This window comes from Pteropus medius, unplaced genomic scaffold, assembly GCF_902729225.1.
Source record: "Pteropus medius unplaced genomic scaffold, Ma_sr-lr_union100, whole genome shotgun sequence".
Lineage (NCBI taxonomy): Eukaryota > Metazoa > Chordata > Mammalia > Chiroptera > Pteropodidae > Pteropus > Pteropus medius.
The window spans coordinates 33,260,106-33,283,208 of record NW_024340696.1 but is presented as its reverse complement, the minus strand read 5'-3'; the positions used below and the strand labels follow the sequence as shown (position 1 = coordinate 33,283,208).

General features: G+C 37.1%; 1 protein-coding gene across 6 annotated transcripts in view; it reads left to right on the top strand.

Annotated features, from left to right (window-relative positions):
* The window catches only part of ROS1 (ROS proto-oncogene 1, receptor tyrosine kinase), a 112,115-nt gene that overhangs the window by 19,743 nt on the left and 69,269 nt on the right, over positions 1-23,103 (top strand). For all 6 annotated transcript variants that reach the window (XM_039871067.1, XM_039871049.1, XM_039871073.1 and 3 more), the window contains 11 exons: positions 2,630-2,674; positions 4,768-4,827; positions 6,532-6,558; positions 10,991-11,051; positions 15,028-15,176; positions 15,842-15,980; positions 18,609-18,810; positions 19,464-19,540; positions 20,862-20,984; positions 21,165-21,349; positions 22,087-22,184. In XM_039871067.1, coding sequence (XP_039727001.1) covers positions 2,630-2,674; positions 4,768-4,827; positions 6,532-6,558; positions 10,991-11,051; positions 15,028-15,176; positions 15,842-15,980; positions 18,609-18,810; positions 19,464-19,540; positions 20,862-20,984; positions 21,165-21,349; positions 22,087-22,184 — 1,166 coding nt within the window. The remainder of the gene's footprint in view (positions 1-2,629; positions 2,675-4,767; positions 4,828-6,531; positions 6,559-10,990; positions 11,052-15,027; positions 15,177-15,841; positions 15,981-18,608; positions 18,811-19,463; positions 19,541-20,861; positions 20,985-21,164; positions 21,350-22,086; positions 22,185-23,103) is intronic.

Here is a 23,103-nt window from a genome sequence, read left to right as displayed (position 1 = left end):
GGAGTTAAAAAAAAAAAGCTGTGATTTAAATATAGACAAATAACAAAAACAAAACAAGATTTTACCCCATAACATATTAAATAAATTAGGGACAAATATTTCTATAATCTTGGAGCAGGAATGCCTTCAGAAGCCTGATGCAAAAATCTAGAATCCCTAAAATAAATTATTAATAAATTTGACTTCTTAAAAATTTAAAATATATGACAATAAACAGAATACAGTAGAAACAAAGTCAAAAAATGGGAAAAACATTATATATGATAAACAAAATTTTATTAACACTATATAAAAGTACTTAAAATGAATTTAGAATATGAAGACTTACTTCAACAATAAAAAAAATAAAAAAAGAAATGGCTCAAATGCATGTGTTGTTCAACTTCATAGAAACCATAGAAACGCACAGTGAAAATGAATTATCAATTTTCCTTCTATCATTTTGGCAAAGATAAAAACATTTAGAGTTGGCAAAGTTTGGATAAACTAGCACTTTCATATCCTGTTGGTTTGGATGTAAACTGATAGATTTCTAGAAAAGATGGGTTAATAAATATCAAAATTAAAAAGAAAAATATACCTTTAACCCTGAACATCAATAAATTTTTCTGAAAAGATTATTGCATAACTAACCAGAGATATATGTCTGCAAATGGCTGTTATAGCAAGTTTGTATATAATATTAACAATAGATTTCTAAGTGCTTGGCACTGTACTATAAAAATTAATACATTATTTAATTGAGTCCTCACAGAACTTTATGAACTAAATATTATTTTGCTTATGTCTCAGATGAGAATACTAATTTTAGACAGCGCAGGTAACTTTCAAAATATCACATCGGGAGCACGTGTCATAAGTGGAATTAAAATGCAGATCATTCTACTCTCTTTCATTTATTAGAGTAGGAAGTAAAGAATGAAATTAGTTCCGGCTGAGGTAGGCAGGATAGGAAAGCTTGTGCCAAGGAGTAGGTGTTGAGTTAAGAGGCCTTAAGATTCTAGACTGGGATTGTGTGTTTTAAGCAGATAATTGGAGCAGGTGGAATTAGTTTAAACCTATAGGATCCCAACTTCAAAGTGAGGAATGTGGATTTGGTGCAGATTACAGGAGGCATCTGTACTTTGGTTTAAAGCACAGGTCTGGAGGCAACTTCCCTCACCCCACTTCAAACCCTAACTCTTGAGCAATTTACTAAACCCCCTTGTTTCTCAGCTATATGTAGAGTTAATAATAGTACCTGCCTAATAGGGTTGTTGAGATGTTGCATGAGATTTAGTGTAAAACATCTTGAAGAGAGAATGGCTGGAACATAGAAATTGGTCACTAAATGTTAGCTATGATGATGAGGGGAAGGGAGATGGAAGACCAGTGGAGATTTGGGAGGAGCGCTGACAAAATCCGCTTCCTGCAAACCCCATAGACCTAATTCATGAGAGGCTTCCTTGCCCAAGACCACTTGATGAGCACTCCATTCAGCCTGTTAAATTTGATCTTAAGAGCTGCCAACAGCAGGACTCAATACCGTTACAATGTGACTTTATGGTCATCAAGAAACACCTATGCTGTCCTATTTAAACTAGAACACAAAAACTACCAAGCATCCACTCTTTTGCTTTCATGAGCTAACAGATTTTTGAAGGGATAGGAAAAATTTCAATTGCAGATTCACTATCATACATGCGACTGTATATGATTATGGTGCAGTCATATAAAGGGGAATCAAAAGCATCATTTTGAACAAAAACATAGAAGCAAAGTACTATGAATCACATGGTTGTACAATTAATCTAAAAGATACCATTCTTACTTTCTAAGTATGTATTATCTAAAAACAAAAACATATTAAGCATCCTTCTTTACAAGTGTAAGTGGTTTGGGAATGGCAATTAGAGGAATCTTTATTCACACATCAAGTGAGAGGGAAAAGGCAACATTTGCTTTTTGGTTCCCCTGTCTGATTACTTCTCAAGTCAACTCCCACAATGCTAGGCCACTGGACGATGCTGCTAAGGGACAAAACTTAAAGAACAGTCCTAAGTAGTAGCCATCTTCAATTCATGGATTTATTCCTTCAGCATATATTTATTGAACACCTGTTATCCCTCAGGCACTGTTCTAGGAACAAAGATAGAGTGAAGAGAAAAATGGATGGTGCTTACATGGAAGAGAGAGAGTGCTCAATGAACTTAGCGAGGAACATCTTTTCTTTTAACTCTAATTTGTATTTTTTTTTTCCCTCTGCCCTTAATAAGACTGTTTTTTAAAAAAGAAACATCTGAACATGTTTAATCCCAGAGTCCTTTGACTTGATTGACTAATGTCACAGGCTTATTTAGTACTGTGTGAGACTCTCTCCATTGTCCTTCACCACTCCTTAAAGCCACACCCCACTCCCACCTGTATCGTTTCTACAGAATTCTTAGACATTGTGTCTTATAATTTACACTGGTGTTTTGTCTGATTTAATGATTTTAAAACGTTTGGCTCCTTACTTTACAGTTCAGAAATACCAAGGAGAAAACACTATTCCAGGAAGCCTTTTTTATTAAAAAAAAAAAAAAGGTGTGGCAGTTATACCGAACACATTACTGAGAGCTGGTGTTTATTGCCTCCTTCTTCATTCCAGGGCAGGCAGCTTGACATTGGCATGCCATATAATCTGAGTGAACCGGTGAGTAATCGCTTTTACTGTTAAGAACTTTACAGTGTTTACATTGATAAAAGGGGGGCAATGGTCAAATTTTATTATAATAAGAATAACTCCTAAGTAAAATCCCATTTATTTATCCCTGTTGAAAGAATGACAATCAAAAATAGTGAAGAGTCTGAATTATAGAATATTCAAAAATGAAGTCAGGGACAAGTGTATTGAAATGGAAAGAGCACATGAACAAGTCAAGTCCATGATTTTGATTCTATATAGCTGTGTGGCTTTGGGCAAATTATTTCATATTTCTGAGTCTTAGTTTTATTATGTGTTATTTGGGAGGGTTGGTTTAGATACAATTATATTCTAACAATTATATTTATGGTTTTATTACTTTTTGCACTTGTGTCCATTTATTCAACAAGTGTTTAGTGACTCAAGCATAAGTATGAACCAGGCACCATGCTAGGTAATAGAGACTTAAGAATGAATAAAATAGGGCATCTGTTTTAAAGGACTCTCAACCTTGTAAGAGAGACAGACACATACATAAAACCATGACCAGACAGAATGAAAGCCAGAACAGCATTGTGGGTGAGGGACAAAGAGAATAGAGAAGAGGAAAAGTACCTCACTTGCGTGTATGACCTTCGACCTAAAACTAGAAAGATAAAGAGTTTTCTAAAATGACTAGAGGAAAAAGGGTACACCAGTCAGAGGGAGCCCTTTGTGCCAAGACACAAAGATTTGAGGTAGCCTAACTTGTTCAGGAAAGTAAGAGTATGTCAACTTGCTTGGAAAACGGAGTCTGTGTGTGGAGGAAAGGAGGCGGAAGATAAGGTTGCCAATTTAGCCGGGGGGCAGATCACAGAGAGCTCTGTATACCATGTTGGAAATTGGGTTTCATTTACACACAAAATTTTAGGTAAGAGAAGAGTGTGATTAGGTTTAGTTTTTAAAAGGATTATCCCAAATGTGAATATAAGAGAGGTTCCCCATGAGGCCATTGGCAAGTGGTGGTGGGCACGGAAGAAAAGCAGGGGTAGTGAATGAGTGAGGAACCCAGATGGATTTCAGCTAATGAAGTGAGTCAATGGGACTGGGTGATGAATTATCCCTGGGCAACAAGTGGGATGAATGAAAGAGAAGACATCCTGGCTTCTGGCTCAGGCTACTCAGAAGATTGTAGCATATTAATGGGAAATTAGGAGCAAGAGCAAGTTGGAGGGTAGAAAATGAGGAATTTAATATTTCACATGCCGAATTTGCAGTACTTGTAGGCACTCAAATGGAAATGTCTAATGAGCAATTAGAAATCTGGGTCTAGAGCTCAGGAAGGAGTCTCAGCTGGGGTTCATACGTGAGGGATACTGACACCTAGGATGGTTGAAGCGGAGACAGTGGATGAGCTCACTCATGGAGAATTTGAAGAGCAAGAGAAAAGGCTGAGGAGAGGACACAGACCCAAAAAGGATGGGAGAGGAAAAATGACGACAAAGGAGAAGGAACTGAGAGGAAGGAGAAGGGGATCCAGGTCCGCTGTGGCCTGTGGAAAGAATGGTCACAATCACAGGCACAGACCTATCAAGTAAGGTTAGAAGAAATGGGCTGAATCTGTCCAAATAGGAGGCCAAGTCAGCTTTGAGAGAAAGTTTTCAGGGCAACTATGGAGTGAAAGCTGGCTAGTGGGCAACAGGCTTCCTGAAGTGTCAACCTATTTAGGTTTTGATCTGCTGCCTTCTGGTTGTGTCCCAGCTTTGAGTTATGTGAGGCCACCCCATCAACCCATGATATGTTCGACGTCATGCTCCCTCAGACTTTACCTGCTGTCAGACACTCAGTGGACAGTGTGCTCCCTGAAGTTTGAGTATTCTCTGGTTTCTCAGACTGCCTGCCCAACTGAGCTGAACCCAACTCAGCACCCCTGCAGCAAACCACACCAGACCCTGCCCTGTCTGTAGACAGGACAACTCTGCTTAGAGTCAGGAAGATCTTGATCCCTTTGAGGACACAGATTCCTTGATAGATTTCTATTTCCAAAACTCTTTTTGTTGCTATTTTCAGGTGACGAAAAAGTCACTTTTTCAATCACCATTGTCTCTTATTGAATCTTGCAGTGCATCCAAGGATGTCATTTTTGGAACTTTGTAGATCAGGAAAACTGTGCTTTAAAGTGTGTAAGTATTAATTATTTTTCTGTTTTGATACTAATTTTTCCCTCAAGAGAAAAGTTGTCTAAGAGGATTCTCATTTGAATTTCCCTTGGCTTTCACTTACTTGGCTTGTCTCTAAAGGGACTATACGATAGCCTGAGTAATGGGGAAAAAAATTGACATAGACGTTATTAATGCAACCAGAGACCAATAGAGGTTAACACAAACCATGAAACCCAAGGATGCCCAATTGCTCCAGCTAGAAAAGCCTTTTAGTAGAATGTCAGGTATTTGTTATATTTCCTAGTCCTATGCTTTTCAAAATTTAATAGGCAATTAACTGGGGATCTTGTTAAAGTATAAATTCTGATTCAGTAGGTCTTGGGTGGGACCTGAGATTTTGCACTTGTGACAAGCTCCCAGGTGATGCAATGCTCGTGATCTCCAGACCCCTCTTTGGATAGCAGGGCCCAAGGTCATGTTCAAAGTTTCTCTGCAGGAAACATAGTAGTGATCTAATCCAGAGGTCACAAACACCTAGGTTTACTCTACTTTATGTAGGAAATACATCCCCCAATACTTTATTTTTCATTTTGAATTAATCTTGGCTTTACTCCTTAGTGTGTGACTTAGTTAAGGTCCTTAACCGCTTGGTACTTTACTTCATTTATTTTGTCAATAAATAAGAATAATAATCAAATATCCCTCCTAAAGATAGTGCCTGATACACTGTCATTACACGAGCTTATGTATAAGAGTTTTGTAATTTAAAAGTGGGTTGCATTATTTAGATTGTTCAGGTCGGAGATTTTTTTTTTTCAATCAAATTCGTAAAGATCACGGTAACTTTGGATAATATGTTCATCAATATTAATGATTCAAATTGTTGCACTGAGTTTTAAATAAGGAAGGACATTAGCCTCTCCTTGAATATAGTCTTCTTAGCTTTTCTTGTATAGTATGTCCTCACAGATCTCTGTCACAGGAGTTACACATGCCCACTCTCATATTTGTGACCAAAAGGTGAGGTAGGTGTTATCTGGACTTTGAAACTATTATACAGTATGAAAACACTTTACCTCTCCTTGGTAGCACTTTTTATGAGTTTAAATTTAAATCATTATTTGTCTAGTTATATGTTTAAGTATCTTTTTCCTCAGCATGCAAGCCCATCAGGGCAGGATGCTCTCGTTCCTGTTCACACTGTGTCTCCTGCACTGAACACTGTGAGGGGCAAATAGCAGATGATCCGACAATACTCACTGAGTGAATGAATGGGAGGTACCATTTGTTGTCAGAAATAGTCCAGGAAGCAGAGTGGACACTGGAGTGGGCAGTCTGAGCAGAGAAACCTGCTGGCCTTTCCTAGCTGGAGCTAATGATGGTTTTCATTTCAGGTTCTATCTTTCCTGGGCATCTGCCAACACACTTCATCATTCTGTAATCCTGGTTCATCACTGATTACCTCTTAGTTGACTGGGATTGTCGAGCAGACATCATGCTCCACCATTTTTCCAGTAATGCAAACAACATAATTTTTATAGCTGTTCCTTCAGTGGCCTGTCTGCACAGAAGGCCCTGCTCTGGGCTCCCTTGCTTTTGATTATTTTTTATTGGTTATTTGTCAATGATGAGACAAGCAATTAATTTGGAAGAAATGTATAACTAAATGTCATTAAAATTATTTACAACTTTGAAGATTTTAAATTGTTTTTCTTTCCTATGCAGAATGATACCTATGCCACAGTTTGTGAGGTAAGTTGGCAATCACTTATAAAAACGATGTCATTTAACTCCATGTCTTTATCTCTTGTTAAAACACTGTTAAAACAGGAATGTAAAAACCTGATTCATTCTCAGTGCACAGAAACATTCTTCTTGAATGCTATGACTCTTGTCATAAGAATGACTGTATAATTCCATTTTGACACAAATATTTGCTGTGTTTTATATATCTACATGCATATATATGCATATAGATGTGCATATCTGTTTTTATACGTGTGTGTGTGCATGCGCGCGCACGCGCGCGCGCGCACACACACACACACACACACACACACACACACACACGTTGCTCTAATCTGGTTTGAAGGGTTCTAATGCCTGAAACCTGGGTGAGAGAGGGTGGTGGGGAATGAGGAAGCAGCAGATATAGGGATATCCTTGTCTTTGTTGATTTCATTTTCTTACTCATAAAGCATTTATCATTAAGTACAATGCATTAAAAGAAAAAAATTTAAGTCATAATTTTCTTCTGTATTCAACAAACTCCTCTGACAACATTTGGAAACACAGCTTATCTTTTTTTTTCCTGCTATGATAATGAGAGACTTCATGCTGACTCCTGCTGTCTAGGTCTCTTCATTTCCCACCGCCAGGCCCCTACCTGTGCTAGCTCTCTCCCCTGCGCTTGATTTTCTCCTATTGTTCAGAAAGACTTTAGGATATTGATCTTTTCCTACTTAGTCTTCTCCAACTGAGCTTACCTCTCCTGGATTTCATACCCTTCAGAATTTGTTTTAGATTATTTGACAATAGGTATTTATGATAAAACTACATTATTTTTCTGTTTAAAATCTATATTGTAGTCTATTTAAATGTTCTCAAAACCAGAGAACCTTGCCTTGCCTATCTTACCTTGCCTGAGGAAGGAGTATAAATGAACATTCATTAGTAAAACAGAAAAATTCCCCTTTAATAGAGAATAAAACAAAGAAAATTAAATTGGAATATTTTCTCAATAGTCTGTGTTTACTCTGTACCTGAGTGATTTTTTTTTCTTGGAAGTGGATGGTGGTGGGCATTGGCTATGAAGAGATAAAACAGAGGGGAAAAGTCACCCCATATGTAAATAGATAAGTAAAGGTCTTTCCTGATTGAGATTAAAAAAAAAAACCCCAAAACTGCCTAATAATATTTTGATGTGATTAAAGCAAAATTAGCCCCACTCCCAAAAATACAAAAACAAAACAAAACAAAACAAAACAAAACAAATGCAGTCTTAGGAAGACTGTGTATAGAAAGCCAGAGTTATTCTTTCTGTCGTCAAAGTGGCCCAGAACTGGATTTCTAATGTGGTAGTTCCCCGTTAATCATTATGCTGCCCAGTTGTCCATGCTTATATAATGTAAATCTTTTCTTTCAGTGTTATAACTTATATAATTACTCTATTCTTTTCTATTTATACTTTGCTGTTTTACACTTCAAAATGTTATACTTTAAATAACATAGAACATAGAACATACATGTTCTATAGAGATAGAGATATATTTTAAATTCAGCTGCCCCCACCTTTAGGAAATCAAATCTTTAACCATTGGTGCTTTAACCTAGGAAACTTGGAGTTTTAGCACATGTACCTTGGAAGGAATAGTCTTGGAAGTGATAGCGTAGCAAAATATAACTTGGAAAATAATGTTATCAAGTGGGAGAGCTTATCCCTGGTAATTTAAAATACAAATTAGAATATACTGTTCTTAAAGAATCTTTTTATGGCTTCTCATTGCTGTCTGAGAAGAATTACAAACTATCAGCAATTGCTGGCTCCCCTGCCTCATCCTTCCCCCTCTCCCTTGTCCTCCGTGCCAGCCACATTGTCCTCTCTTTCTCCTTTGAGTGTATGAGGCACATTCCCACCTCATGGCTTTTGTGCTTCCCCAGATCTTTGCAAGCCCAGCTCCTTCTTATCACTTGTGTCTTGCCTTGAGAGTCACCTCTGCATGGTTCTCTCTGATCATCCTAACTAAAGTCTCCTTCCTGCCTAACTCATGCCTTTGACTTATTTTATTTTCTCCATAGCACTTTTCATAATATGTATGTATTTTATTTTTTTAAATGTGCTACTCTGTTATTGTTTATTTCCTTCTAAGAGAATGTAAATTCCATTAAGGCAGGGAACTTAACTTGTCTTGCACATCACCATATGCTTAGAGTCTAAAATAGTGCTTGGCACATAAACAGTATCAATAAATGTTTTTTTGAATGAATAATTTTTTTAGGAAATGAAGCCACAATTCATACAGAGAGGCTGCACTAGGAGCATTGCAAAAGAGTGGCAGGTGTGTCCTCTCTGTGTTACAGAAGTAAGAAAAGGCACTGATAGCACGAGTATGGCCTGGGAACCAAGAGTGGAGCCAGAGGGGTGATGATAAAGATGGTCTTATTGCTATGGTAAAAATGAGAATAGGGATGGGAACAGAGACAGTGGGCTGGTGTAGCCCCTGGAAAGTATGAACTTGGCTTCTGCAGTGAGAATGGCAGTCAGTCCCCTGGGTATGCTATATAAATGTCCCCCTACTCCATCCCTACCTCTTCAGAGTCTTTAGGCTTAGATTCTATGAATTCCTTAAAAGCCACACCTTCAGATTCTGTTTGGCAATTTGAGCTTGAGAAACACTGGACTACTTCATTTGAAGTTCAATATTATTTAGATTGTATGTGTATGTGTGGGAGGGGGAGAGAGAAAAAGAGAGAGAGAGAGAGAGAGAGAGAGAGAGAGAGGAGAGAGTGTGTGTGTGTGTGTGTGTTAAATGCTGGTAAAAGAATTGACCTTAAATGTTACCACAAAAAAGAAATGGTAATTATGTGATGGATGGAGTTGTTAGCTAACACTATGGTGGTCATCAATCTGCAATATATGCATGTACAAAATCAACAGGTTGTACACCTTAAACTTAAACAATGTTATATGTCAGTTATATCTCAATAAATCTGGAAAAACACAGCTTCATGAAAGTAAACAAAACAGCTATAACACCTTGCTAGATCAAAATTTTATCTATTTTTTTTTTCTCTGAAAATGCAGGCAAAATAGACTCACTATTTCTCCAATAGTCAAGACTAGTTGTATTTCCAAATAAACATGATTTCATCTTCTTTCTTCTTTCTCAGTTTTCTTTCTTGAAAAAAAAATCCCATGTTACATGACAATTTTGCTGCCATTAGGTATATTTATTCTCTGCAATTAATGAATGTGTTGAATGTATTTTACTGAAACCTGCGAAGAAGATGTGAGAAGTATACTAAACCCTTAAGTTAAGTTAATATTGAGCCCAAACTGAGATGTTTAAATTAATCCTTAACTAAGCAAACCTGAGCTTATCAGGCTCCACTTCCTTTGTGCACGCAGATCAAACATTGGACAGCTACTATTTGCAAATCCCGGCCCTCTACCTGGGGTGTTTAGGCAAACACATTGTCTCATGGTTTCCACTATTATCATGAGACACAATAGCATGGTGTCCTAGGTATTATAAGTTAAATGAGAACAGGAAGATTGATCACGATTATGTTATAGTTTTACAATGTGCCTTTTCTCCCAGTTTATTTATTTATTTATTTTTGTAGATAATGTTAATGCATCTACTGAGTTGCAGGAAATTTGTGTCTCAGTCATCAAAATGTTTGGTTAACAAGATATAATATTACTCATCATTATGTTTTTGTAGACCTTAAAAATTTAACATTGATATTAAGACATTCATTAAAATGTATAGTTACTATAAATTTTATAATCAGTTTTTAATTTTTCAAGGAACACATGAATATGTGAAATAAATAGGTATAATTTTAGGATAGAGTTTTAGGTTATTAGTTCACCAAACCTTTGACTAAGATGGGAAACATAATTGCATTGTTCAGCTCAGTGTTTTTTCAGACTGTGGGGTATCACCCATTACAGGGTTATGAAATCAAGTTAGTGAATAAAGAGTCACAATAAACAAAATGAAATGAAATAGAACAGAACAGGACAGAACAGAATAGAACACATGAGATTGCATCACAGGTAATTACTTTTTGTGATAAAAATATTCTTACATTAGATTGTAATGATGACTATACAATTTCTGAACTGTACATTTTAGATGGGTGAATTTTATGATATGTAAAATATATCTCAATAAAACTTTAAAAAGGAAAAAAGAAAGTACTGTTTCAAGAATTTTTTCCCCCTAACGTGTGTATTGTTTTGTTACATGTGTTTTTAAATTTGGGACATGGTCAAAAATATTTGAAAGGTGCCTTTCTAATCCCATAAGCAAATGAGAACTTTAAGTATTATGGTTGAAATAATTGATGTATAAGTGTACTTAAATATCAGCATTCAGATTTCAAAATTTAATTGAAGCTTATCAGCCAAAGCAGTACGTAAGCTGACTGACTATTGTGCTACCTGTCTCCACAGAGAGAATCATGTGAAGTGGGCTGCAGCAGTTCTGAAGGTGCATATGAAGAGGAAGTGCTAGGTAAGCAGACACATGTGACTATTACCGAAAATAATCCTCATCGCTCTAGGAACCTATGCTTATATAAGGATAATGAGCCACCTCTTAAAATATCTAGCTTCTACATCTCTTTGTCTGTCTGCCTGTCAGTCTGTCTGTCTATATCATCTATCCATCCATCCATCCAACCATCCGTCCACTTCAATAATTTCAAATGTGGAAGCCATTTTGAGAGATTCAATGAAACTTCTTTCAGAACAAAACAGAGAAAACACAGCATATGACTGATGTTTAGAACTTGAGATTTTGCCCTCAGTTCAGTAGACGCAATTACTTCTATTTTAATGAGTGAGAAAAATGTGAATCCTGAGCTGATTTGAAGTCAGGAAATGCCATGTTTAATGAACTAAAAGTATAGGAATTTTTATTTAATGTTCATTTCATTATTCAGCTGGCAGTTATTCAGTGAAGTACCTGCCATAGATATGGCTCCCTAAAAGACTCTGGGGAATTTGCAGAAAGTATAGAAGCTATGCTTCTCATTGTTATATTTGGAATAGATAAAGAACTTGGTTGTATATGTCTCCAGCTCCCTCTGCCTGATTTCAGAGTAGGTGGGGTGTGTCTAAGTGTGTGAGTTCTCTAGTGATTTTTGAAGAACCAACACTTTGATAAGTCATAACCTATATGTTAGCAGCTATCTTTTCCAGAATTCCCCAGGGTCTCCTCCTACTGACGGATAGTTTCCTCCAGACTGGGACATGATTGGCTCTTCCTTAAATTGTAGCCTTGTTTCGATGGCTTACACATTTCTCTCAGTGGCCAATGGAAATTGGAAGGAAGAGCTTGCGGTGCTGTCCTGCTTTGCGGCTGCCCTTTAGTGTATCACAAAAGACCCTCCTTGACATTTCTATGCAGAGGTAGTGATATCACATTTTTTTTTCCCATCTAAATATCCAGGACTTAGCTATGGATAAAAATTTATATTCTGTGGTTTCCAAATTGTGTACCAAGGTGCCCCAGAGCATCAGGTCTACCTCACGGGGAGGCCTGGAGCATTATACATAGTGAGGGAAATGTAGGAATAGTCGACATCTGTTGGACATTGCTGGAACTACTAGCTGGAGGTAGTTCATGATATAAACAATGGATTGTACTATGTTCCTTTCTCGGATACCATATCTCTGTGATGCTTGTAGTGTGTGTGGTGTGTGTGTGTGTGTGTGTGTGTGTGTGTGTGTGTGTGTGTATGAGATTGCTGTGATAAAAAGCAAGTACCAATGTGGAACAGAAAATGAGGATGGAGGTACCCAATTTGATGACGATATTAGAGATGTTGTGCAGTGCCCAATAGGTACATAGATCCCATTAGTATGCAATTATTTTTATTAAAGGATGAAATATATTATTTTGTCTTTAAATTTATGTGATAGGACATGCATACTTAAGTTATAATAATAAATGGAACTGTTAGATAATTCTTTTGGTCCGGAGAGTCATGAAAAAATTACTGAGAAACTAAAAGTGCCAGAACTGGGAAACTTTGGGAAACTTTAATTTACATCCTTTTCTTATATGCTGAAATTATACTACCAAATTATTTATGCAATTCTGTTAGAATACCAGCATAATCAGTGCTTTATTTTAAATTTCTAATTAGCTTTGGCTCAGTGGCTGTGTACCACTAGCAAATGAGATGTACCCAGTCTAAATACGGGCATTTGTGCTTATAGACTGTATCTTTAGTTTGTCATGATGAATCTTTTTGCCCATGTATCTAAAACCTTGTTTGTCTCTAACCCATGATCCATTTTTCTGTGTGTCTGCAATATTATTCTATTCGAGATCCCCTCCATGCCCCTTTGTACATGACAATAGCTAATAATATATTGAAATATAAATAGCTAATATTTATTAGGCATTTGTGAATCAGGTATTGTTCTAAATAATTTATAGATATTTGCTCTTTTTATCTTTGGAGATATAAATGTTATTATCATCCTTATTTTACAGAGAGAAAAATGAGTCTCAAGTGTAAATACTTGCATGGGGCTGCATAGATAGAGACGATGCAACTTGAATTATAACCCAGCTGTCTCAGTCCAGAGCCTTTCCTTATCCACTCTGCTATGTACTGTATTAATAGTAGTATATAGCTCAGTTTAGCTTCTCTTTCTCATTTGGTTCACTCTTGTCTTGACATCTTAGAATAAACCTACTTTACCTCTGTTTTTCCATATGTATCACCATGGCTTTGAAACATGTCTTTTTTTAACTATGAAATTTATGTTTACTTGTACTTACAAAACTCTGGTCCCTTCTGCCCATTTCTCAACTTACATCTTTTCTGATGCCTTGTGATTCTTCCTTACTTTGCTGACAACTCCATCAATCCCCTTCAAGCTATCCCACAGTTTATTCCAATCCCTGCTATTAAGCATTTCATACCATTAAAGGTGAAAAGTGGAACTGTGCTTTGTATTGTTAGAATAGTCAAAAATGACCACAAATAGAGGAACCAGCAGAGAAGGGTTGGGCTACACCCCCTGGGGGGCTAGACCCTTAGATGACAATAGCTCACAGACTATTCTAGTGGTGTGGATCTTAATTAGCCCAGAATCTACATCTACAGTAATTAGAATTGTGCCAACTGTTAGAAAGAATGAAGTCATGAGAGTTTGTATTTAGCCATTTTAAGCTCCTTACAAAAATTTACCATATTTTCTCAATCAGAGTAGTGATTCTTTTTCTATAAAAGGAAGCTTATCCTCTAAGTTGAGGCAAGGATGCCTGCTTTTGCCACTTCTATTGAACATAGTACTGGAAATCCTAGCCAGAGCAATTAGGCAAGAAAAAGGCATTCACATTTGGTGGATCTAATAACAAGCATTTAAATTTGAAAAGAGGAAGTAAAATTATATGATCTTATATATAGAAAACCCTAAATTACCTCAAAAGGGCTGTTGAACTAATAAAATAATTCAGCAAAGTAGCAGGATTTAAAGTCAACACTCAAAAATCAAATTGCATTTTTATATACTAATAATAAACAATCTTAAAAGGAAATTAAGAAACCAATTCTATTTACAATAATATTAAAAAGAATAAAATACTCAGGAATTAATTTGACCGAAGAAGTGAACAACTTGTAAAATGAAAACTACAAAACATTTCTAAAATAGAGTAAATAAATGAAAAGACACCCCATATTTATGGGTTGAAAGACCTAGATTGGTAAGATGTCAATAATAATAAAGCAATCTACAGATTTAATGCAATCTCTATCAAAATCTCAAAGACATTTTTTTGCAGAAATGGAAATACCCATCTTAAAATTCATGTGGAATCTCAAGGGCCACAAGTCCTAAAAAAAAGAATAAAGCTGCAAGACTCACATCTCCTGATTTCACAATTACTACAAAGCTACAGTAATCAAAACAGTGGGGTGTTGCCATAAAGGCAGATATATAGACCAGTGGACTAGAATAGAGAGTTTGGAAATAAATCCTTACATATGTGGTAAAAACAGCTGAATATAAAATCCTTCAAGTACAATTATTTGCACATATAAAAATAATTTGTTGACAAGATGGACAATAACAGCAGAATTATAGTGTAAAATATAAAAACAGAGTCTTGGGATTGATGTCCTGAGGTGATGGATGGTTCTGGAACCCACCTCTCTGGCCTATAGAGAAGTGATATTGCAGGAGAAAACTGGACAGTCTTAAAACACTTCATGTTGCTTGCCTGTAAAAAAAAATAAAAGACTATCTTAAGAGATAACAGTGAATTCTATGGAGAAAAAAAGCTGCCTGACTGGCTGATTTGAAAAAATAAACCAATCGAATGTGTGCATCACTCATTCAGGTGAATTATTGTAGCAAAGATGTAGTCGTAGCAAGAGAATCCTGAGAGCAGTAGATGAGACAGGCACCCTCTCTCCTGCTTTGACAGAGAGGGGTGCATGGTGAATGAAATCTTGTTTTCTCCCCAGAAAATTCAGACCTCCCCACTGCACCCTTTGCTTCTTCCATTGGAAACCGTAGTGTGACATTACGATGGAAATCTGCCAACATCTCTGGAATAAAATACATCATTCAGTGGAAATATACACATCTTCTGGGGAGCTGGACTTACACTGAGGTATGAAAATCTATCTATGTACTTAAACACAGACTTTATTTTCCCAAGTTATTGAAAGTGCCAAATTACTACAGATAATTATAGGTATAAAGACATTCTGGAAAGGATTCAAGCATAAAATGAGTTGTTGGCTTAGATGAATTTTAATCTCTGCTACTCTATAACATGTTAATCTAAACGCTTTGTTTTTGAGAATAATATATTATTGAACATATATATTATTATTTCAGCACATCATCACATAATCAACTACTCATTATTGATCATTATCTGCCCATCTCATTTAAAATTATTCTAATAAGATGGAGAAAGGGAGGTCATCAGGACTATCTCTATTAGGAAAACATGAGTCCATTCAAAGAAAAGTAGCCCCAAGACACCCAGTATTGTAACATAGAAAAATTAAAGCATTGTGGTAAAGGACAAATAACTGAATCCATAGCTTTGCAGTTTTGAAGAAAGGAAGACTTTCTGTGTGAATTGTAAAGACTGACATCTGGGTTGCTCACCTCTAAGCTCCAGGCCTCCATATCATCTGGTCTGGTGGACCTTAGGTCACCCCATATCCAGAAGGCCACCCTTCTTCTACAAATTAATCTGTGGAGTTACAATGTCTTAGGGGGGGTGAGTCTATAAGGGCTGATTATGATCTCTCATTGATCTAGGCCGTGTCCAAGCTCTCATATGTAGTAGAGCCCCTGCATCCCTTCACAGAATATATTTTTCGAGTGGTTTGGATCTTCACAGCCCAGCTGCAGCTGTATTCTCCCCCCAGTCCCAGTTACAGGACTCATCCTTATGGAGGTATGGCTTGTGCATGTTGCTTGTGAAATAAGGAGATTATCCTAAAGTTTTGGCATAATTGGTTTTTATTTTAAACAATGAAATAATTTTTTTCCTTCACTAACTGACCCATTCAACAATTAAGCATCTAAGTGCCACGTAGTGTTCTAGGTGCTCATCATACCTCTATGATCAAAACAGAAAATCCTGCTCTTGTGGGACTCACGTTTTTATGAAAGAGAAATTAAGCAGTAAACATAATAAAGAAGGAAAGGATTTGAAAGTGGGAAGGTGCTGTGCACTATGGCAAGAGGAACATTTTTAAGTAGGGTCTGTCCTTTAGGAGATTAGAAATGGCAGAGGTCGAGTGGTGGGGAGAGTCAGGTTGCAGTACTAAATAAGGTGGTCAGAATAAGTCTCAATAAGCCGTTAGGAGTCATGGATGGTTTTAAAGCAGAGGAGTAGTTGCATCACACGTTTCTTAAAAAGATAATTTTGGCAACTACGCATAGAATGGATTGAGAAAATGAGAGAGATTGGAAAGTGCAGAGCTAGAGACCACCTGGGAGGTTATTACATGCTTTAACATTTTATCTGAGATGATTAAAAATATAGTACATATACTGGAGAATTTCCTGATTTCTTCTTTTGAAGATGTAGTTTCTACACCAGGAAAAAATTTCAAGCCTAGAGCCTTTTAGGGAGATGGATGCCTAGGGTAGACACCTGGGGTGAATTGTCTGGTGCCCTCGCCCTCAGAGTGAGCTAAGGGGACCTGGGAGGACTTACTCCAGGTCAGATGTTGGATGTCCCCACCCCTCAGTCCTGGAGATTCAGCTGTGTTCAGAGACCCTCAGATTGAACTAGGCCTTGGACCTAAGTAAGTATACCTGGACAGCTGATGAAGTTGGTTGGGGCATTTCTCCCCTTCCCTGATTAGTGTCCTCTTTTTCCTCATTAGAGTTTAGGGTATGTGTGGCATCTCCGCTGGTTATTTCCTGATCATCCTTAGAACCTCAGGTCAGATGCTGGCCTAGGGCCATATTTGAAATGTTCCGGAGCAGAGGTGGAATACATACACCTTCTTTGTTCGACTTATTCAAAATGTCACTGGATCATTTTCCAGTGCTGGAGAGGTACTGTGGTCCAGTGCCTTTGGCTAATCAAATCAAAATAATAATAAAAGCCAATTTTGCTTTCCATTTCTGGGCCTTTCTCCGGGTTATGCAAGCCCACATACCTTCCAGGTGTTCCAGACCCTCTTCCAGGTGTCCTTTCCATGGATAGCATCTCATGTTTCAATTCATGTTTCCAGCCACATCAAAACTTGTAAATTTATTTGTTTGTGTTCCATTGCCTCATGGCTCTATTCTCTTTTAGCTATGGGACATATATGATTTTATTTGATATAAGGGTCCTTATGAAGATAATTTCTTAACCAAGTGGAATGGTTTTAGGCAAAGAATACCTTTCTGACCAACCTTTCAGATAGGATTTTTGTGCGGAACATTTGGACAATAATCACATATTGCATCTAACTTGCTTGAAGTGGAGTGAATCATGGCTGGGCAGTGACCCTAATAAATTGGGTTTTTTGACATAATTCAGTGGCAGATGATTCCTACTTTCCTCTTCACGAAGGTGACTGAGTGCATGGAGCAGAGGAATGAGGCCAAAGATTAGTTTGAGGGTTGGAGAGGAATTGTATCAGAAAAGGGCTGAGAGATCAATCAAGAGAACTTTTTAAAACTCATCCAGTGGGAGGGCTGAACCGTCTCATTTCTCTCAACTGTAATGAATCAGATCATGTGCCAAAAGTGTTCAGAAGTCTAAGAAGAGCAAAGTGACATCAAAGTAGGTCTTTTTATGGAAAGAGGAAGTAACAGAGTGTGGTTTCAGGCAGTGGGAGATATGGGAAATAGGTGGGGACATGGATGGAAGATAGGTTGTTAGATAATTTGTTTTCCTTTCTGTTCCTTTGCCACTTAGGTAGTTTCTAAAGTCTGAGTGGACATTTTATTAATTAATGTATGCTCCTTCGATCCTTTGTAAGGGAAGGAGTGTAGCTGAAGCACAATCAACCTGGATTTCAAGGGATCTTGGGAGCTGGGGGAAGGGAGGTATAGTCTGGGTCAGCAGAGCCAGCAAAAGTGCAGCACACTGTTCTAATTCATGCTTATCTGAACCTATATCTTCAGCTGGAACTAGTCAGGCCACAGCATTCTATTGAGTGACAAGGCCCCAGGCCTTAATCCTTTCAACTCATGTTAATCATTGACTCTAGTTTTGTTACAGATTCTCTTCTTCCCAACTTGTTTCCACACCATATTCAATTCATTTAAGTCTCTGGAGACTTTCAACAGCTTTTTTTCTGGAACATTTATCCTATTTGTATACTTACACATTTAATTTTAAGAAAATAACATTAGAAAGAGTTCCTCAGGAAAGTAGCTAAGTGGTAAGATTTAGGAATCAAGAATTGCAGCTCATAGATATCTTACCACCTTCTCTCTATCGCTTATTTTGAATGTTAATAAAAATATTTCATTTGTGTTAGCTTTTCAAAAAACAAAACGTTTTTTCTACCCTATTTCAAAACATAAGCCCTGTACATTTTCCTGTTCACTGTGTCCCCGTTATCTCTTCTAGTTCCTGAAACTGCTCCTTTCATTAGGAATATCGAAAGTTCGAGTCCTGACACTGTGGAAGTCAGTTGGGCTCCACCCCAATTCCCAGGTGGACCTATTTTGGGTTATAACTTAAGGCTGATCAGCAAAAATCAAAAATTAGACTCAGGAACACAGAGAACCAGTTTCCAGTTTTACTCAACTCTACCAAATACCACCTACAGGTAAGAATTAAGTGGTGCAAGGAACATGTAACTAGCATGGCTGCAAGCATGATAATTATTTAAGCAATGTGGCTAAAAAATAGTTTAAATGTGTTTTGAGAAGTCCCATCGACTCTGTCCTGTTGGGATGAAGTTACTGTGTTTTTCCTCAAGTTCGCATGCTTACTAGATTATACCACCCTAAGCAAAAACATTCTCAAGTATTTCTATTATATTCAGAGGATCCTTATAAATATGGGCTAATGAAGACATCATAAATACCACGAATATCTTTTCTTCATTTAATCCTACATGACAAGAACTAAAAAGGTGAATTTCTGTTAATGATATTTTTTGTTTACCATTCGGGGGATTATTTTATTATTGCTAGCTTTTCTAGCATTTACTAAGACCATTTAAATTAAGGGAGGAATGGGGGTCATGCAGATAGCAGAGTTCAATTTTTGACCTCTGTGACCCTGAACTGTTCTATAGGGAATGCAAACAAGGATATGATTGATGGTCATTTTAGTGCCTAGCAGTGGCACCAAGTAACTAGATACAGGCATTGTCACATCATCCCTTAAATAGAAACATTATTGCTCCTTCTATTTTTATCTCCTATTCACACCATGCCATGTGAAACACATTTCTCCAAATTGTTTTTGGAATAGGTTTTCTATTGCAGCAGTAAATGAAGTTGGTGAGGGGCCAGAAGCAGAATCGAATATTACCACTTCATCCTCAGCAGGTACGGCCCAGGGGTGCTCTTCTGTTACATGGAACTGAGGGGTTGGCAAGGGTGGTTGGCAGATCTCAGAGGTCCTGGGTCACCTGGTGTTCCCCCAGACCCCACCTCTTCTGTCTAAAGGGACAGTCTTTTGCGTACCTCAAGCAAATCCTTGGTTTCAGTTGAAATCGCTAGTGATCGTGACTCACATTTATACACTTAGGGGATACATATAGCCTTTCTGCCCTAACCCCCATTTTATATTGTATATCATCATTTAATACATACCAGATATCTTTTCTTCCAGTCTCCTTAAGATTTTTAAATATATCTGGACTTAGTAATTTACATTTTACCATTTTGAATATTCCAGAGACCAAATTAGCTTTTGTTATTATTTTATAAGTAACCTTCTTTTGGGTTTGGCATTTTAGCAATTGCCTTAAGAGTTTGAATACTTACTGCATGATGTGTACGTGAGCAAAATAATAAAGGAAAATACTTCCTAAGAAGCACCAAAAATACTTTGGGGAAACTAGTAAAAGAGTTTTGAATAACACACAGGGTCTGTTTTCTATTTTCACCAGAACCCCATTTGCTGACTTAACCTGCCCCTTACCCTAATTGACGCACAGCTATGCCAGAGTGTATTGAATGTCACCTATCACCAGCCTTCGTTTTTTTTTTAGCTGTTACTATACTCTAGGAAAGGAGAGGTGTTTTTGCTATGCAAAAATCATGTCCAAAGAGCAAGTTAAATATAGACCAGGCTTAAGGTTGTTGTTACTGTGATTATTGCATAACATTTAATGTTAATTGTCCTAAAAGTGTTCACCAGCACATGCTTCATTGGTCTCCAGTTGAGCAATACATCAGGCAGAGTTCTGCAGTCCTCAAATTTCATTCCCCTAAGGATTTTTCTCCTGCCTCAAAGGGAGAGCTATTAAAGACAAAGCGAAGAACACCATGTGTGTGCTATGCAACAACTCACTTTGACCTGGGCCAGACCACCTCCACCAAGCAGTCAAATTCTTATGGCTGAGGGTAATGGGCTGAACTCCATTTGGGGCCATGCTGTTGAGAATGGTGATACCTCACGTGATGCTATTTTGAGGGCATTTAAGGGCATGTATACATACAACCTACTTGATGGACACTCTACTTCCTACCCCAATCATAGAATGATGTGATTTATACTCAACTTGAAATAGCTCAATGTCTTCAAATAAAAGCTGAACAACCTCTTTCAAGTGCTAGTGCCCTCGCTTTGGAGGGCGGTATTGATCTTTTTCTGTCAATGTGCATACAGTTGTCCTGTCTGTAAATCGTGTTGTTGTTTTAGTTCAAGAAGAGGAGCAGTGGCTCTTTCTATCCAGAAGAACTTCTCTCAGAAAGAGATCTTTAAAACATTTAGTAGATGAAGCACAGTGCCTTCAATCAGATGTTATACACCGTAACATTACAGGTCAGTATGAGAGAGAAATGTTTCCTTAATGTGAAAAGAAAGATCCAAATTGGCTTGTATTTTAATTTCTTCATTAAAAATTAAAGAAATAAATGATCTTTTATGTAAGTTTTTTGTTTTTGTTTTTTTTTTGGTCTGGTGTTCTATAATAATATGTGTGTGTTTGTATGGCTCTTCTAGGAATATCAGTTAATGTCCACCAGCAAGTTGTTTATTTCTCTGAAGGAACTCTCATATGGATGAAAGAGGCTGCCAACATGTCTGACATGTCTGACCTGAGGATTTTTTACAGAGGTTCAGGATTAATTTCGTCTATCTCCATAGACTGGCTTTATCAGAGAATGTATTTCATCATGGATGAATTGGTTAGTCTGAGAATTTAAAGTGAATAACTAGATGCTGATATTGAAATGCATATTTTGGTACATTTACAAGAAAACACAATTCTTTCATTCAATAACTACTTACTGATTATTTACTATGTTTTAGACACGAGGTTAGCAGTAAATCATAGATCTGGTCTATAGGAGGGTTTTGACTTTATCTAGTAGTAGTCCTGATCTACCATTAAATCATCCTTATTCCTGATTTTTCAGAGCCATGAGTTTATACAAATAATAATTCATCTTCTATAAGATAGTGGTGGTACCTGTGTTATCACTAGGTAAGACTGCCAATCATGATCAAAATAGGTTACAAGCATTTTAAATTATCTAATAACCAGGGGTAACTTTAGTAGATCTCTGAAAATACAACATTAATGAAATCTTGAGGAGACACATGATATATTTCAAGTTTTCTTTCTTGAGAGGGATAGGCTTAGCATAGTCACTATGGCTGGAAGTTTGGACACAGCCTAAATATTAAAAATAGCTGAGTGCTTTCACAAACCTGAAAAATATGTACTTGAATCTTACCGATGCCACTAGGAGAATCAACTCATTAGGATTTAGGAGATAAAACTGACTTTTAAGGGCACTTTTATGTTTTCAAAAAGTGCTCAGTGACCAGCACAATTATAAGCACAGAGTGGATGCTCAAGAAATACATGTTGGCCAAACTGATAGACACTAATCTTCCTGACGTAATTTTGATTCTTTAGGTATGTGTCTGTGACTTAGAGAACTGCTCAAACATTGAGGAAATTACTCCTCCCTCAATTATTGCACCTCAAAAAATTGTAGCTGATTCATACAATGGGTAAGTGTTAACCTTGTATATATGAGTTATCTTCCATTGGCAAGAATATTTGGGAAACTTGCTTGCTCATGAAATGTTATAGTACCAGATGAGCCTATCCATTTATCTTATTTCAAATTTAATTAAATCCAGGCAAAGTTAGAGCTATGAGGAAACTTCTTTCAAACTTGTTCTACAACTTCTCTAGTTAAGTAGTTTTTCTTCTCTCATTCACAGTAAAATGGGGGTATATGGAAAAGACATCTTGTCTGGGACTCAGGGATCTGGGTTCTAGTACTGGATTTGTCACTATTTTATGGCACAACTCAAGGTCTCACTGCTCCCTGTGAGAAGCCCTTCCTGCCCCCGTTTCCTCTTTTCATTGCACCCTTTCTTTTGCTGAGCAGTTCAGTGCCAGTTCATTTCTTGGTTTGGTTCTCACACCTATTAAGAGAATGATTTCGTGAGAATGCTGTCAGCATCCACCTTAGGAGACAGGAATTGATAGTTAATAACAAGTATAAATTTTCCATTACAAAAATTATTCCCTACCCCATTGTTCACTACAAATGAAATGGACACATTTTAGCTCAGCTGTGCTGCTAGAATGTAGTATGACCTCAAGCAAGTAACTTCATTTCTGTGACCTTCATTTTATCCATCCTTATGGGAATGACAATAATACTTACCCAGCTGGGCTATTTTGAGGATTGAATGAGGTGTTCACGGTGAATGTATTTTGTGATCTCCAAATGCACATACATGTAAAGGATGGAAACATAGGAAGTAGTTTTGGAGTTATTCCTTAAATATGACCAGAAAATCATAGGTTAGTAACAAATAAGCAAGGCCAATGTTTGTAAGATTAAACTTCTTTTTCCTATAGGAATAAAGTTGTTTTCATTTGAATGAAAAATAATATAGCCCATAACATTTTTTA